At 39.7% G+C, this 18,219-nt stretch overlaps 1 protein-coding gene across 1 annotated transcript in view; it reads right to left on the reverse strand.

Moving 5' to 3' along the window:
- The window catches only part of Gbb (glass bottom boat), a 71,583-nt gene that overhangs the window by 14,553 nt on the left and 38,811 nt on the right, over nt 1–18,219 (reverse strand). The window contains exon 3 of the mRNA XM_076321333.1: nt 17,401–17,555. Within this exon, the coding sequence (XP_076177448.1) occupies nt 17,401–17,555 (155 nt within the window). The remainder of the gene's footprint in view (nt 1–17,400; nt 17,556–18,219) is intronic.

The following is an 18,219-nucleotide window of genomic DNA, read 5'->3' on the forward strand; positions in this document are numbered from 1 at the left end:
TCTCCTTCTTCTTATTCTCCTTCTCCTTCTTCTTCTTCTCCTTCTTCTCCTTCTCCTCCTTCTTCTCCTTCTTCTCCTTCTTCTCCTTCTTCTCCTTCTTCCTTTCCTCAGTTTATGATAAAATGATAATTCTTTTTAATATTATCGTTTAAGAAAAAGTACAACTTTCTAAACTCCATACAGTTATATTTCTTCTCTAATTAAAATTGTTCTGTATCAAATATTTGTTTGTAAAAATGTTTGTTCTCGATTAATAATTCATATCTTCGTTTATGAAATTTTTTGAATACGATTACCTGAGAACGTTTTATTTTTTCCGGATGTTACGTTAGATAAGATGGCAGCCCTGTACGCGCCACGTGCGCCATTACGATACTGAACACGCCACGTGCAACACAAAAATACCACACACACACACACACACACACACACTGGAAAAATATCGCGTAAATCACCAAAATATACATACACACGTGTATACGTATATACCAAACACACTTCTCGTAACACGAAAAATTCATCTACGAGTTATATACAATAAAAAAAAAAGTAGCAAAACAAGCCCACATGCTACTCATGTAGTTGTGTCAAATACACAAAATATAATTTTATCGTTCATAATAACGTTGCTGCGATCTAAGAGACAAAATGTACTCACGCATCTCCAATATGAAACATTTGCGACAGTATTCCCCTAAACAGGCTTCTCTTAATGGAAAATGGTTTATCACAGCGTTATCTGTGCCCAACAATGTTTAAATGTGAACATTCAGCTGCCACTGCTAGTGTAAAAAGGCCTGCTCGATAATTTCATTATTTCCAAATTACCATAACTCTGCGTAAGTAATAACCAAGTAAAAATAAATTTTAACGACGAGATAGCAACAAATAAACAATATTGCGTTCATCCGCTGTAATAATGCTGTTAACGGTTACGACAGGCATAAAAATGAAAGTAATAATATACCCTGGAGCAAGATGTGAAACATTTAAACGATATTGTTCGTATTACCTCGAATTTCTCTGCTATAATATTATAAAAGAAACCGGTCTAATTAAATACGAATCGATGGAAGATACTTGAAACACTTTTTGCAGAGACATCGATGAAAAATAGTTAAAATACCTTTCGCGAAGACATCGAAGAAAGAGTATTTATTTAAAAGAAAGCAAATTTTTGTAACAGTATCGAAGGATTATACTTGTCACGGAACATTTCTTTGGGAAAATAGCTTCTTCTCTACGAAAAATTTACCCGGTTCTTGGTTAACCGGAAGTATTACGTTTGTTCCAAAGAACTTGAATACTTCACGGCTAAAGAAAGGCATGTAAACTATTTCAACGAAGAGATAGAAAAACCGTGGCGTAGAAGCGGATCGGTAAACGCGATTGAAGTATCGGAATACTCTTCCGAGGAAAGGAAAATTACTCGAAGAAAGATGCAAAATATTGTAACCTAATCGATAATAACCAGTACGTATTCCTCGCGGAATTTTTCTTCCTTAATTTCCGAACGATGTCCAAAAATTATACGAAACGTTTGGGTTTCAAAATATTATCAAATATTCGCAAACCTCGTTAGTTAATTAAATGTTCAGAAATAGTACGATTTCCTCGAAAACGATTATATCGAAATTGTTACAACCGTTTTGAGACGCGTATCGCAAGACACGTTTATAAGAAGATTATTTTCTATCGATGCATACAAATATAAATATATTCTTTCGGAATAATATTTCTTAATTTCTAAGTATATTCTTCGAAATTCCTCCGACAATTTTTTCCGAATCGGGGCAAAAAACAGTAGCCGAAACGTCGAGATTAATTAACTTTTTCTATTTCCATCGAACGATACTGCGCTCTTAACATCAATTGGTTCTGAATTTCTTAACGTTTCTTTGTTGAGTCAACTTCTTCCGTATCGCAAATTGTTTACTCGACTCTTGCTTAATCGAAAGCATGGGAATTCAAAGAAATTAAAAGGAGAAACACGAAGAGATAGAAAAACCGAGACGTAGAAGCGAATCGGCGAGCACGATCGAAGAAAGTTTTCATCTAAACCCGATTCGCGATAGACGCAATGATTTATTCGCTCTCACATCGGAACACGCTTCCGAATAAAGAAAAAATACTCGGGGAAAAAGCACCGAGCATTTTAATCGAATCAACGATCAACGTTTTTACTTACCGCGAAATATTTCTTCGTTGAGAAACTTCTTTCAGATCGCAAATTGAACAAATTGTCCGCTCGGTGCTTCGTTAACGAGTTAAGTTCGCGTATTTCGAAGAATGTCGATAACTATTCGACGACTGAGTAAAAACTCCTCGAAAAGATAGAAAAATCGAGACACACGAGCGAATCGTCAACGAATTTTCAATTAAAATCGATTCGTGACAAACATATGTATTACAATTTGTGTGTTTTTATTATGAATTTTTATGTACTCTTTGCTACGTACAATTTTTATGTAATCGCAACCAATGCGTGAACGCAACTATTCTTATATATTTTTTCTCGTCTAATTCGAATCCGAAGCCATTTTTTCGTACGAAAAAGCGACACCGGAGCGAATAGAGGGTTAATATAGCGGTTGACGTACAAACTGGATGATCCTGAAACCAAATATTCCAGAAAATCAACAATTAACCAATTTTAAGTCGTGTTTTACACATTGTAAATATATGTCGATACACGAGTTATTTTAGATCAAACTACGCGTTACTTAAAAACTTTAGGCGATAGAAGAAAAAACCGATCGTGCATTTCAACTCACATCGGTGTAAAAAGTATTATTAAGGTCGTGCGTTAAAACTTGTGGAGTAAAAAATGCGTGAAATTTATAGATCCGTATAACTGACCGCAATATTAAAAATATATATAACGTTACGACCAACTCGACGACAACGTGTACTCCTTGTGAAATATTTCTTCGTTGAGGTATCATCTTTTCCGTCGCAAATTTTCTACTCGATAACCGGAAGTCTAGCTATTCTAAAGAATTTTAATACATCGCAACTAAAAAGAGAATTACGATAATTACTCCAACGAACCTATAAGAACACCGAGGCGTGGAAACGAATCGCACGATCGAAGAGAATTTTCAACCGAAACCGATTCGAGATGGACATTTATAATATTTACAACGATACTCGGACGTCCTTTCAAAAAATTGAGAAATACTCCGCAACAGACTGGAAGCGTTACAACCGAATCGATAACGATCTCTACTTGTCGCGAAATATTGCATATAACTGCTTCCAGATGACAAATTGCACAAATTGTCTAAACAATATTGACACTTCGTTGGTAAGGGGAGACGCGTGAAAACTGCTCGTACGAGGAGATAGAAAAACCGAGGCGTAGAAGCGAATCGCCAAGTACGACGGAAGAGGATTTTCAACTGAAATCGATTCGCATGCAGCGCGCAGCTTTCGCGCAATATCGAAATTCGAACGAAAGGACATGCGTACGTGCGAGCAATTCAAACGGTCTCATTGTATCCTCGTGACTGGCGACTCGTCTCTGCAGGCAGCGTTGCTGCGTATGCAAATGATCCGTCTTACGAGCACGACCGTGCCGAGTCCGAGAAAGCTAGTAAATTGGCTGGCAGGAATGCGCATTTGCCGTGATTGCAGCGGACACCTGCCGCTGCACTTTGCGCGCCGTTATAGAATCAACTGGCGACGAACTTGTCGACGATGTTCCCGAAGACGAATGCAATGGCGAATTCGCTCGACTCGGTATAACGTTTTCTCAAGGGGGGACGAAGATTTTCGTTCGCGTCACTCAATTTTTTCCTGGTCGGGAACACCGATTATTTTTCGATATAAAAATAATTTGGGATTAAAGGAGGATTATGTCCTTAATTAAGTCTTAATTATGTCTAAGGATTATATCCTTAATTAAGGATCATGTCCTTAACCGACAAGGAGTTTAACACCTACGAGATTACCGAAATTCCAGTATAGTACTATATTTGTTTATACTAACTTGTATTTCGATAAGTTTTGTCGTTCGATAAAACAACCTGGTATATTTATTTTTTCTCCATGTTAAATGGATTTCTATTAAGTCACGATTATAGCACACTTATGTGAATATATCGTTAACTATTTCGTAATTATGTCGAAAAAATTTCAAACACGATGCAAAACTTCTTTTTTCGTTGTATCTCGCGCAATTGTAATATTAACGTAAACCTTCGTTTCTTTTTTTACGTCGAAGTTTGGACCTAAGATAGAAACGTCGTTTGAAATAACGTGCATTCGTGCATCGTTTGAAAATTAACGCAAATACAAGGAAAAGAATGTTTCTCGCGCAATATATACGTTAGACGTTTTAAAGTGAATTTTATACGAGGAAAAGAAATGCAAAGGAAATACTTTACATTCTGTAATTGGAGATTGTACAACGTACTTAATGGTTGTTCATCTTGAGTATGCATTATTTCTTCGATCGTTCTATAGTGCGTTTTATACGCGTATGTAAATTTTATTTAAAACTCTTTTCGCTTTATTTACTTCATTTCTCTCCTTCCATTTTTAGAAAAGAAAAACAAGCATTCGTTTTCTCCAAACAATCTGAAGTTACCTTTCGTACGTTATTGTACCACCATCGCCTAGATTTCAAGATTAGACGTTTTACTTTTCTTGACATTTTACACTATACAGATATTGAATTTTTATCGATCGTAAGTACTCTCATTTTCGTATTAATTTCCGTAAAAGGTAAAAACAATCACACTTTTGTATACCAACTATGTCTCAAAAGTAAAGTTCCAAACTGTGTTTGTTTTTACTATATTTGTTGTAATATTTGTACCACGTAATACACACACTTATATTTTGAATATTCTAACGTGAAAAATAACCACTACAATTTTAAACAAGTATTCGTAATTACATCTTCCCATTGCGTAATTATTTATTCGAATTTCTGTTTATTTCTAACAAAACAATTCGTCCTCGAAAGAATCGAAACGATCTAGAATCATCGACGGCTTTATCTCGGGTTCGATGCTTCGCATCGGATCATCGAATAAATTTCTTTCTCGTTTCAGACGTCATCTTTGACTACTAAACGTATTTCGTTCGGAATAAATACTTCTTGTCGAAATAGTTGTCTCGCGCTTCGATACATTTGCATACGCGATAATAGAAATTTTATCGATTTTCTTGCATAAATCACATTCCGTGGTTATCTACGGAATGGTATCTCTCGAAGCGATCGCCAATACGAGCACCTGGTTTCCGCCTACAGGTATCGCAATGATAACCAGATTCCCGTCTTCCTTCCTTAATTTTGCAATTAGAACGTACCACACAATCTTCGTTCCAACGGATTGCACAGTCACTCGTGCAACTTTACGCTCCCTCGATACGAGACAACTGAACCGAGAATGCGTGTTGTTGTACACTTATTTATGTTTACAAAGGTAGAACAACGAGACATTAATACAATAACAAGAACGAATTCTAGAAAATTTTTGCGATATTTATAGATACATATTCTTGATATTGTATTTTGTAATTATCAACGGTATTCGAATAATTGAATTCGGACAATATTTTTATGTCGGAAAAATATTTATATTCTTAACCGACAAGGAGTTCAATACCCACGAGATTACCGAAATTCGAATATTTCTTATTATACAGTTAATTGACCATTGTACGCAGACTTTGGCGAGATAATAAGTTGTTGTTACTTATTGAACAGTATAGTTTTATCGAACGACAAAACTTACCGAACAAACTAGTATATTTATTTTTTTTCTATCTTAAATAGACGGTCTATTAAGTCACGATTATAGCACACTTATGTGCATGTATTGTTAACTAATTGGTAAATTACTTGGAGAAAATTTCGAACACGATGCAAAAGCTTTTTTTTTCGAACGAGAAGTATTTTCGGGAATTTATATAGAAAAAGTTACCGAATCGATTATTTTTAAATTTATCGCACGTGTTTTACCGGCTTACTCAAGAATATTTATAAACAGCCATTAAAGAAAAGCGTCCGAAAGAAATTTATTTCCATTGCGGAAGTGATATACCGTTCAGCACTACCACCTGAATCAATATAAACGAAATTTTGTTATACACGAATCTGTTTATACTTTCAGCTAGGCAATAAACGTCTAAAACTGAAAATTCACGGAACGACATTGTTTTAAATTCAAGGGAGCGAAAATCGTCAAAATGTTTCATCTGTTTTGTTAATGAAAAAACAAAAAAAAAAAAAACAAAACGATAACAATGCAACTTTTGGGTCGAAAGATTACTTTTTTTAATGACTAACGACTTCGATTGTTCCAATTTGCAATTTTTATTACAACACACCATCTTCTTCGAACTTTCATAACTTTGTCGATTTTACTAATTTTGAAGATCGTAATTCGTCAAAAAACGCAAGAAAAGTAATGAATATTTCAATAACGTGAAATAAGAAACACCCATCAAGAGTTCACATTATTTTAGATGTAAATTGACTAAAAATACAGCACACTAAATTTATTTGCTAAAATCATTGTACGAAACTAAATGAAAACTAGATTTACATAAAAATCGATTCGATTATCGTCTATAATTATTACTCAACATTGCAGGTCCTTTTCAGAAGTATAATCGTTTCTCATCTACGATTAATGGTATTTAAATTTCACAATTTCAGTTGAAACGTTAAGTAATAATATGGATAAAACTAGCTCTTACATAAATATCTGTTTTCGATCGACGAGCATGAATTTAAATAGAAAAAATGAAAATTAGTAACAGGAGACTTTTCGGCGTGTTCTCAGCGTGCCAGAGGTTCAAGGATAAAATGATTTTCTACAAAGGGGCAGTCCTAGATCAGGCGGCAACGCTTTCGCAATACATACTTCCGACAGTCAAGGACGTGGAACCGGTAACGTTGTTCGTCTCGCGATTTATTTTAACTGGTAAAAATGATCGTGCTTCAGGGACAAGTAACGTGCCCCAAAAACACTACTAGTACCGAATACACCAATTGTAAGAGACCTACAAGTTACCAATTGTCGTGTCGTCGATTCGTAAAAATTTAAATATTTCAAATTACACATTCTGCGTTGTTAACTTAATTTTCGATGAGACGTACTACTTTCAATAATTTCCATTGTTATGCTATTAAATTCAATGCGAATTAAAGTACACATATAGCTTTCGATTGATTTAATTTTCAATTCGTTTACTATTTTCGCAAAGGAAAGATCTTCAACTTAAAAGTTTGATAATTTATTTCATTTTTTCCAGTTTTTTAATTCGATATATTTCAAACTAGCAGTAATTACACAAAGCGTGCGTTGTTTGTTGCGTTTGAACCAAATTTTATAAAAAATGTAGTTTAAACAATTATATTTTGCTCACGATAAACGTTTCGACCCTTAATTAGGATTGATTTCGATATAACAAAATTATGTTAGTTTGTAATTATAGTACAATATAAAGTGTGTATATATGTAATTATCGTGTACAAGGAGAACCGAACGAACATAAATGAATGTAAAGAAGATGGGTATTTGCGGTCGTTAAACTGATAATAATAATTAGTTGAAATGAGATCAAATAATAATTTACTACATCGATATTATAAAATAAGGAAATAATATACACGCTTGTTACGTTGGATAATAATTGCATTTTAAGAGTAAACTACTATAATTTTGTTACAAAGAATACTTATTATAATATTTGTGCAGTATATAAAATAATGAATCTCTAGTCGCATTTATCCGAGTTAATTTTGTTATAAACTACTCAATTTTAATACTCGGGTAGTTTAATATTTCGAAAATTATTAATTTTAGAATAAGCGATCTTTAATAAATTTATTTAAAAAATTTATTACACTATTGGACTTTGTCATACAAGAACTGGACGTTTTATTTAAGAAAAATTTGATCTTTGAATCTTCTTAACACCACATTCATAATATATAATGTATATAATATTATATTATATACAACCTACATATAAATACATATATATATATATATCAAATTTTTCTTAAATGGAACGTCCAGCTCTCTATATATATTTTTTATTAACTTATTTTTTGAACATTTCGAGATTCATCTTTCTTACAATGATTGTTTGGATTGAATAATTCGTTGTCTGTTGTTTGCTTGATTGTCCGAATGAAAAATTTCGTAAGTTGGTAAACTTAATTATTTGTAACGTGTATTCGAAATCGAAATAAAAGTCGTTATTTTGTAATCGTAGAGCAACAATCGAAGTGAAAATTTAACGACAAATATTGTATGAAAAACATACAAAAACAACGCTGAAAATATAATGTTAATTTACACATTATAAAATGCTTAATCGAATACCAAAAATAACGCGTTGATAATTACTATTTTCTTTCTTTCGACCACGTTTCTCACGATAGTTCTTACGATAGTCGCGATCGTAAAATATGCAATTTCTTAAATTCGATGCTTAAAATTCAAAAGAGACCATCGTACCCGTGAAAACGATAAAAAATCCACGAATCTGCCAGCAACCTCGATCGATGTTAGAAACTCTGAACGTACCTACCGTAAAAATAACACGGTCGAGAAATTCGTACGAAGAATAAAGAGTGTCCGTGTTCCGAAGAAAGTTGAAAATACGCGAAAAATATTTTTGTGGAGAATCGGTAAGGCAGACGTGCATTTTCCAAGGCACAAGTCAAATACCTTTGTTACTGGCCTATTAGCATCCCGATAGCGACTCCATTACCACTGAATTAGCATCGCAATAAGTACGACCGAAGCACGCAGCGTTAGTACAACCGTCCGCGATCGTCTGTCCTGTGAAATTCTCTATTTAGAGTTCGCGGCACAATCTCTCTCAATATCTTGATTGTCCAATAAAACGACGATCGTGGACATTTCTCTCAAACGGCGCGTAAAATCTGTCATCTCGGCACGGAGAAAAGATCACCGGAAGAAGAGAGAAACCCGTATTCTTGAATCTTCGCTAACCACAGCCTCCGGTTACCCATCTCCGGGGAATACAAAGATCCTTAAACGCGGTCGCGCGGCCGATTAGCCGCCCGCTGATAAACTAACTTCGTCGTAGGCGAATATTGGTTCGAGACGTTTCGCGAGAGTACACGTAATGCACGGGGTCGAAAGCGCGAGAACGAACCTCATCGAGCACGAGGAACACCGTCGAGAGAAGTTAACCTCTTAACTGTGAAATTTACTTTTAAAAATCTCTCATGGTGTAATTAATATCGAGCAGCGACGCGTGTATACATACGTCGAACGCAGTGTAATATTTATATATATTTCAATTGTTCTCGGGGAATACCCGATATACAGAGTACAATAACCATGCAGTTTGTGAAATGGAATAGATTCTACGAGAAAGAAACCGAAATACTAGAGGAAATAATCAAACTTCTTTCGTAAAATACCACATTTTAATTTATCGGAATAAATATTGAAAATATTCAACTCAATTTGTAAGAAAGACAAGATCCTGAAAGAAAAATTCTCAACTCGACACTCTTACACCACTTCAAAAACGTTTTGATCAAAAATGGACGAAGTCGCTAAACGATTTTCATTACTTTTCGCTCGAATTTCGAAACTTTATAATAAACGATAATTTTTTAATTCACACGACGAGTATGCACATCGAACGCACCGAAATAAAGCTTTCGATCGACGTGTGTACTCATCAAACGTAGTTAATTGGTTAACGTACGAGTAATTTTCATTTCTGTACATTCAACGAAAACAATAGAACGTTTCGAAAATGTTTCGCACAGAGCTGAAATTTTGATGACGCGGTGGATGGTCAATGAACGATAATCGAAAAGAAAACTTCCGTACCTCGGAAATGATTTCCCACGGCATTGGAATTGCCGGGTAAAGGAAAGGAGTAGGCAACTTGTGACGCGATTAAAATTGCGTACTCGACCGAAGTGTCCAATACGGCGATTAAGTAATCGCCGCGAAACAATCGTCGAGCAATTGAACGCAAACATACATAGGTTTTCCGTGCTACGAAGAATACGAATGATAAGTTAGACGGACTCCGTACACCGGTGTACACGCGACAGGAACGATTTTCTACTTCGTATACAGGGTATCCTGAGAAAGGACCGAATAACTTTACCAATACGTATTCCGAATCGAAACAGTCGTATACGAATTTTGGTCCACTTGTCTTTGTTCAATTTAAGAAAAATAGAAGTTAATCGGAATAGAAGAACAGTTTTTCAATCTTCGCGCATTTCTTATCTTTCTTTACTCGTACAGGTTACAGCAGGTTTTCGAAACGGCGACCCTACTCCCGTAAACATAAATCTGTTTTAAATTTTAACGATCGTTGCCATTCCGTTCTAGTTATTTCATATCCGACGCGTTTGCCTCGCATTTTGCGCCGTAGTGGAATATCGTAAACAACGATTATTTCGAAAACGAATCGACCAAGACCCGTGGCGTACATAACCTTTTTGATTCGATATAACCTAACAAACGACGTACGAACTACGGACCAGCGTCGCGTTATTTGGATCGTCGCTGAGAAACGCGCGTTCCGTTCGACAACGTTGCTTACAAATGTATCAAAATTCGCGACGAATGGTATCCCGACCAAAGAGTTTCGCGTTTCGCGTCTAAAAACTGTGCTGGAAATCGCCTTACCCAGGAACGCGTGATCTTCGGGGCGGCTTGTCCCAGAAGCTTCGGGTCCCGATCGACGCAGCGGGGCAAGTCGCGATAAATCTCGAGACATCTGACAAAGGCTGGTTCTCGTTTCGCGGTGATAGCGAAGTGTCGCAAGCCTCGAGCGAACGAGCGAGCGAACAGCCGCGCAAAAGCGATCGGTGCGAGCGAGCGCGCAGTTAGGCATGCGTGGGCGTATCACGCGGAGGTGTGTAGCCGGTCTTTAGAGGCAGAGAGATAGCCGGCCGTACTTTCGAAAGCATCTGGTTTTCTGCAACCGGAGGAAACTTCCTCTCGCGGAACGGAGAACCGAGAGGAGCCACGTCCGCGTGACGGTGAACCAGTGCAAACAAACCGAGGGGCTCTTAACCAACGAGAAGAAGCGAAAAGAGAGACGGATAAAGGATCCCGGCCGAGTGTGCGTGCGAATGCGTGTCGCGAGAGGGACGCGCTTCGCGAACCAGGGGAGGGGGCAGAAAGAGCAAACGAGGGAGAGAGAGAGAGAGAGAGAGGGGATTGAGTGAGGGTCTGAGCGAGCGAGTGAGTGAATGCGCGAGTAAGTGACCGAGTGAGTGAGCGAGTGAGCGAATGCGCGAGTAAGTAAGTGAGTAAGCGAGTGAGTGAGCGAATGAGTAAATGCGCGAGTAAGTGAGTAAGCGAGTAAGTGAGTAAGTGAGTAAGTGAGTAAGTGAGTAAGCGAGTAAGCGAGTAAGTGAGTAGGTGAATAAATGAGTGTGTGAGTGAGTGAGTGAGTGAGTGAGTGGGTGAATGAGTGAGTGAATGAGTGAGTAAGTGAATGAAAGAGTAAGTGAGTGAGTGAACGAGTAAGTGAATGGATAAGTCAATGGGTGAGGGAGTAAATGTCAAAGTGAGAAAATGGGCGAGTTAACGAGTAAGCGAGCAGGCGAGCGAGGTAATGAGTGAGTAAGTAAGCGAGCGAATGAGTGGGTGAGTGAGTAAGTGAATGCTTAAGGGGTAGGGAGGACAAGATGAAGAGAGAATACCGAGGGAGGAATTACCGAGGAACGGAATCGTGGTTTTCTGTGTACGCAACGGATAGCTATGTACGTGCACGCGCGTCCAGAGGTGTACGTCTCTGATCTTGTGTTTTATATTGAATGATCAAAGGTAAACCGGTTGTGCTCGCAAAGGAGAGACGCGGAATCGGTGAGGAGCGAACGATCGAGAGAGACGGTGACCGCGAGGGTGAGAGGAGGATCGACGGGGGAGAGAGAAACCGGTGGAGAAGGAGGTGTACGAGGTGAGAGAGGCGAGTAACAAAATGATCTAGGCGCGGCAAACAACAAACTGTACGCGGACGCACACGCGCGCATTCGAGGCGCTCGCATACACACGTCCCCGTCCCAATGCCTCGTTCTACGGCTGAAACGTGTCTTGTTTATATCCACGATGTCGTTATGGCAGTCTCTCGGGTGTTACCGGCGAGTATCGCGCCAGGATACAAGGATTACAAGGTGGACACGCGCCGTTCTTCGACGGTCGTGAAGAACGCTCGCAGTGGTTGTCACCGCGGGTCGCGTTTCTTCGGTTGTCGACGTCGATCGACGAACGATCGGACATCGCGACGTACGAATCCTCGCTTCGGTCCCGAACCGAAACATCCGACGGAAGCTGGGTCAAGCGGTCCGGTGATTCCCGTCGCTCGTTACCGACGCGTAACTTCCATTCTCTTTTCCTTCGTCCTTTTTCCTAGACGAGATCGAATCCCAGATTCTCGAGAACACGACGAATCGTAGTTCGCGAACAGTAACTCGGGGCAAGCAGCGACTCGACGTCGAACAAGTATTCGTCTCGCGCGTTGACTTTTTTACCTGACCGACGCGTTTGCTCTTGCAGTCGATACGCATAGTCGAAACAGTCGATATAGATTCAACCGTCGAGTATCTCGTGTTTACGTTTTTTTTACCCGATCGACGAACACATTCTTCCAACCGACGTAAATACTTGAAATATTCGATGTAGATTCGTCTATCGAGTACTCGATGTTTGCACTCTTTTCCCAACAGACGAGTCCACTCTTGCGACCGATATAAATATTTGAAATACTCGACGCGAATTCAACCGTCCAGTATTCGAAGTTTGCACCTTTTTATTCGATGGGTACACTCTTGCGGTCGATTCGAAGAGTCGAAACATTCTTCGTACGTAGATTCGACCGTCGAGTGTTTGCGCTATTTACCTGACCGACGCGCGCTCTCTTGTAACCGATTTAAACGTTCGAAGTAGTCGATAAGATCCGGATGTCGGTATTCGATGTTCGCACGTTTTTACCCGACCGACGAGCACGCTCTTGCGGTTGATTTTAAAAATTGAAATATTCGATACGGATTCGACGGTCGTGTCTTTCGTGTCTGCGTTTCTTTGCCCGACCGACAATCGCGTTTTTGCAACCGATTCAAATACCGTAGTTGAAATATTCGATACGGATGCAAATGTTTGTTCTTCTTCTTCGCCCAACCGAGGAACGCGCTCTTGCAGTCGATATAAACCGTTTTTCGCGTACAAAAGAAACGTTGAATTGTTTATAAATCGAATACGTTAGAGAAAGCTCATATCACGTTATATAGGGTCATTAATCGAACACTATTATAACGTATATTGACAAATACTGTGAGTATATCGTTTTTGTCTTTTCAACTCCTGTTAGATTTAATAAATTTTCAATTGTTTCGCGTTACACATTCTTCTTTCTTTTTTCTTTGTACTCTAAAGGATTCACTACGTGAATAAACAAGTAAATAAGTAAGTAATTAAACGCTCGAAACATTCGATATAAATTCACTCGGACGTTGAGTATTCGATGTTTGCACTTTTTTATCCAATCGACGACTACAAGTAATAGGCTCGTGTTTGAAACAGAAGAGTAACGGTTTCTAGGATACCGTTTCCCTAACTTTCGGTTTTTCATCCACATGGGTGTCTTGTCGTTACCGATCTACGTGTTACAAAATTGTTGCCGTTGCGAACGATTTGAACTCACCTAGTTTTCGTCCGACAGTTACGAAGAGAAAGATCAAACGTTAACAGTTTCGCGCAAAGTTGAAGAAAATTCACTTATCGGAGATGTTGAACCGTGATCGATGCAATTACTCGAAATTGAGCGCTCCGAGCTAGAAACGATAATTCGATTCGACGTCGATATTTCACGCAGACCGAGCCCTCGATAGCAAAATTAGGCGAAGCGCGTTACGTACAGAGCGTTCCAATATTATCCAATTGTTCGACAATCGTGATCCAATTACCGTCTCGATGTCGGTAATACAAGGCGCGGTATCTCGATCATTCCTCGTTCCTTAGAATATCGAACGCGACCAGTCCGAGTTCTCGATACAATCGATTTGTTCCGCAGCGTGTATCGACAAAATACGTTGTGCGAACGTATCGGTGTAACTCGGTCGATAAAATACGAACGCGAAACGTTACAATTCGAAGGATGGATAAATTGTTTATCCTTCTTAAAGGAACGACACGCGATACTCGCGTGGTCGAGAAGAGTCGAATTTTTTGCGAACAATCGGTGGAGAATTCACGGTACGATTACGAGTCGTGTTTCGATCGTGTTGCGCGTCAAAGGTACCTAAGGAGGTTCGTCGAATTCCGATCCAGAGATCGTCGATACACCTTGACGCTTTTGTGGCACTCGGATACAAGCGAAAACACGTGTTGGCCAAGAATATTAGTCTTCGATCTCCACGGTCGGGCGATTTTCGTGCGTTAGTCCGATGAGATTTAATCGGCCAAGGCTACCACGTTCTCGGCTCCGGTAGAAAGATCCACCAGGATGTCCGTAGAAGGAAACGAAAATCATCGATGATCCAAAGCTCGTCGGTTCGGGTCCGGTTAACAGGTGTATCTTATCCGGGGGATCGAATCGTGGTAATCTCTCCTCGTACGGCTCGCGACGATTTTCATCTGAGATTCGGTGGCAGAATCGGATTCAGGGGCGTCTTTATCTCACCATCTGGGTCTCCTCCGCTCGTTCGTGTGTTCCTTTCCTCTTTCCACCGACCTCGTCTCGCTATCCTCCTTCGTCTCTTCCTCGGACCGAATCCCACGCACGCGCATCTCGCCAGTATAGGAAGACAAGACGACGCCACGGCCTGGCCTCTCCTCGATGATGTATTCGTGGCCGGGTAGGAAGGACCTCGAGTGACGCACGAAAACTTACAGCCACGAGCAAAATCTCTATCGACGCGATACTCGTCGAACGAGCAACCTCTCTTCTCCCGTTCCGATGTTCACGGCATCCGATTTTATCTACGCGAGTTTCTTCGCGTCCGAGGCGAAACCGTGAGCACGGTTACGTCCTTGTCGCGAATATTGTACAAGGCCGTAAGTTCGTTGTCTTTCGTCTTCGTAGCTTTCAATTGCGTTGTTTCGCCGCGTTCGAACGTACAAAGCTATCCGAAACGAACGAAAAATTCTAACATCGAATCGTCGAATACACGAATCGCTTAACGCGATTGTTCCTTGAATTTCGTTCGAATATTCCCGCGTTTCTTCGACGCGTCGTTCCCCGCGAAACGTGAATTTTAACGATCCGTTTCGCGTCACTTCGATTTCGTGCAGGTGAAATCTATCGAAGGAATGAACGTTTACGTTCGGTAGCGCCGTTTTTCGATCGATCGACGGTTATTCCTCCTCGTCTCTATTTTACCGTAACACGTGACAACGCGTGTAACGTATTGCGCAACGAGGAGGACTCGAGTCGTACACCGTGTTGCGCGCGGCAAGTACTTGAAAAGCACTCGGTAAATACGCCTCGTCGTGTCTGTTTGTACCTTTGTTATCGCCGTAACGCGAAACTCGCGGGGACTCGCGGACAATTAGAAAATAATTGGTGCCGTTCCGCGAAACAAATTGCATCTGCGCGCGAGCAACGAAGAAGAGAAATGGACCGGAAAGGAGAAAAGGGAACGAGGCCTGGTACGAAGCCATCGCTAGTCGATCGGCTGCATACATTCGAAGAGACGGTGTGCGAGCGAGGAACGCTTTTCAGCATGGTAGTGAGAGCGTGGAACAGGTGTACGCTCGAGAAAGCATATATACCTATACATATCCGCGGAGGCTGCCTTCTCGGAGCCAGGTGTACAAGAAACGCCCGGAATTTACCGCGTCGAACTTCTGACCCCGAAGCGTTTATTAACCACGATCTATTGCTCAATACGAACCGTGAGTCCGTCTACGTCGCTCGATCACCGTCGCACGCACACGCGTACGAACCTTTACGGTTTACCGTCCTCGAGATCTTTTTCGACTCGTTGGAAAAAGGCCTCTCCTCCTCGGACGTATACCAACTCACGGGACACTTTTTTTCCCATTCGATCGACGAATTGACTCGACAACCGACCGATCCCTCGATTTGATTTAGAGATCGAGCCGAATCGAATTGTTTTACGACGCCCGTCGAAACGGATCGGGGGACTCGTTCGATTTTATTTCAAAGTCCCGCGATGACGGAACACTTTGGTTCCGATGTTTTTCTTCGGGGAAAAGTGCATCGTTTTATTCACTTTCGGTCGAGTCACCGACACGACGTCTCGCGACAACGTTATTCGGAGTACTGTATATCGCGTAACGTATCATTCCGATACAGGATCATTTTCATCTTTGATGCAATTTGTACAATTTTGTTATCTTATTTCGAGAGGTACAATTTTGTTACGATTCGAGAAATACGATTTTGTTACTTCGTTTCGAGTACAAAGTACCAAAAGATTCTTTCGATAAACGGAATTACACGAATCGCTTTGCGTTGCTGAAACGAACGCGTTTCGATCCAAAGAGAAGAAAGAAATTGGTACGATATGCTTCAGAGACAATTTGCAAATCTGCAAAAATTGAGAGACCGAAAATAAAGTTGTTCCTTAGATTCGTTTCGAATAAAAGTTGTTCGTGTCTGTAAACCAAGCGCGCGAACGTCAAGTTGTTGCCTTTTGAGATGCCACTCATTGGCGTAACGCGTTACCGTGAATTATTATTCCGTCCTCGTCTTCAATGTATATTCTACGACAGTTATACGAATTATTTTTATTCCAAATACGCTATTACCGGCAACAAATACGTCGCGATCCTTGTAATCGTCGATTCGAATGTCCACTTTTACCCGCTAATGCAATTCGTTCGAAAACACGGTTGAGTTGTTTCGAATTTGGGAGGCTCTGTGTCGGTTACTCGAGTGTAAAATATTTAACGATAAATATTTGCGACGTACGAATGCTTATCGAGACGTGCACGGTATTTGAACCATTGTGTATCGAGATTTGGTGAACGTACAGGATGTAGGGGAGAGTGTTGTACCTTCGAACAGTACCTGTTTTAATGGGTTTTAAATATAGTAATTCAAACTAGCGATACGTAGGAATTATAAGACCAAAGTTTTAATTCCTCGACTCTTGGAACGCAAGAATTAATTTTGTTGCGTTCGATACAAATTTCTATATCGATTAACAAATCTTAAACATTATTTTTTCCTATTCAATGTCACGGATACAACTCGCGATCGACGAATTTTGAAAATTAATGCCTAGTTTTTGAGTTCAAGTAATTGAAATTTATACACTTGGAATGATTTCGAACGGTTACTTTTAATATTTTTATAGTCACCGTATTAACTCTAGAACGGTAACTCAAATGTAGAAAATACGTGCAACGCGATGCTATGGAACGAAATGTAAAATAATAAATTTGGACTCACCGGAACGATCCGCAGGGTGTACCGAGAGGTACAACCCCTTGTTTCCATCGGGATTATTCACCCAATGTGCGAGGGGTTCGCTAACATTTAAAGTCAACCAGCCCTCTTTCCCTGTTGTTGTGTTAACGGCATCCACGTACTGCAACTCCTTCGTTCTACAACATAGAAATGCAATTCTAAGTACACGCTTAATCTTCGTGGGAATACATTTGAAAACGATTCGAAGTCACGGTAATTACTGTTATTCGAAAGAATCGACGTGTAACGGTCGTGACGATTATCGTAATACGAAAATTACTATGTTCTCAATGAGACGTATACAATGATATAAATATAAGTATACGGAATACAATACGTTTCGATCGCTTCTTATTTATTATCGTTTCAAAGTACTCCTACCAACAAACTACAATTCTCGTTAAAAAAAAATACATTTCGTTGATCCATTGGTGCACAACCGGCCATTCTCAAATTTTACTTTTGATACGTTAATAACACTGCGTTCCTAAGAAACCGAAGAATACTGTAAAAGGCATTCTTTCGATATTAATTCGATTACGTTGTAACGGTACTCTGACAAGAAATCTATAATTTCTTCACAGCCTGAAGATAGCGCAACTGTGTCATTTTTGTTAAAAAAAATCAACAAAACTGTACGCGCCAATGTTTCGACGAGATTGGTGAACCGATTCGAAGAAAATTGTTCACCCGGTAAGCTGCAAACGAGAGACGTCTTAATTATCGAAGAAAAATTGTACCAAAAACATTGTGTTCGCGTTTAACGTCAATTCGCCAACATTAGCTTCCAGCTAACAATAA

The sequence above is a fragment of the Ptiloglossa arizonensis genome, chromosome 10, assembly GCF_051014685.1.
Source record: "Ptiloglossa arizonensis isolate GNS036 chromosome 10, iyPtiAriz1_principal, whole genome shotgun sequence".
Classification (NCBI taxonomy): Eukaryota; Metazoa; Arthropoda; class Insecta; order Hymenoptera; family Colletidae; genus Ptiloglossa; species Ptiloglossa arizonensis.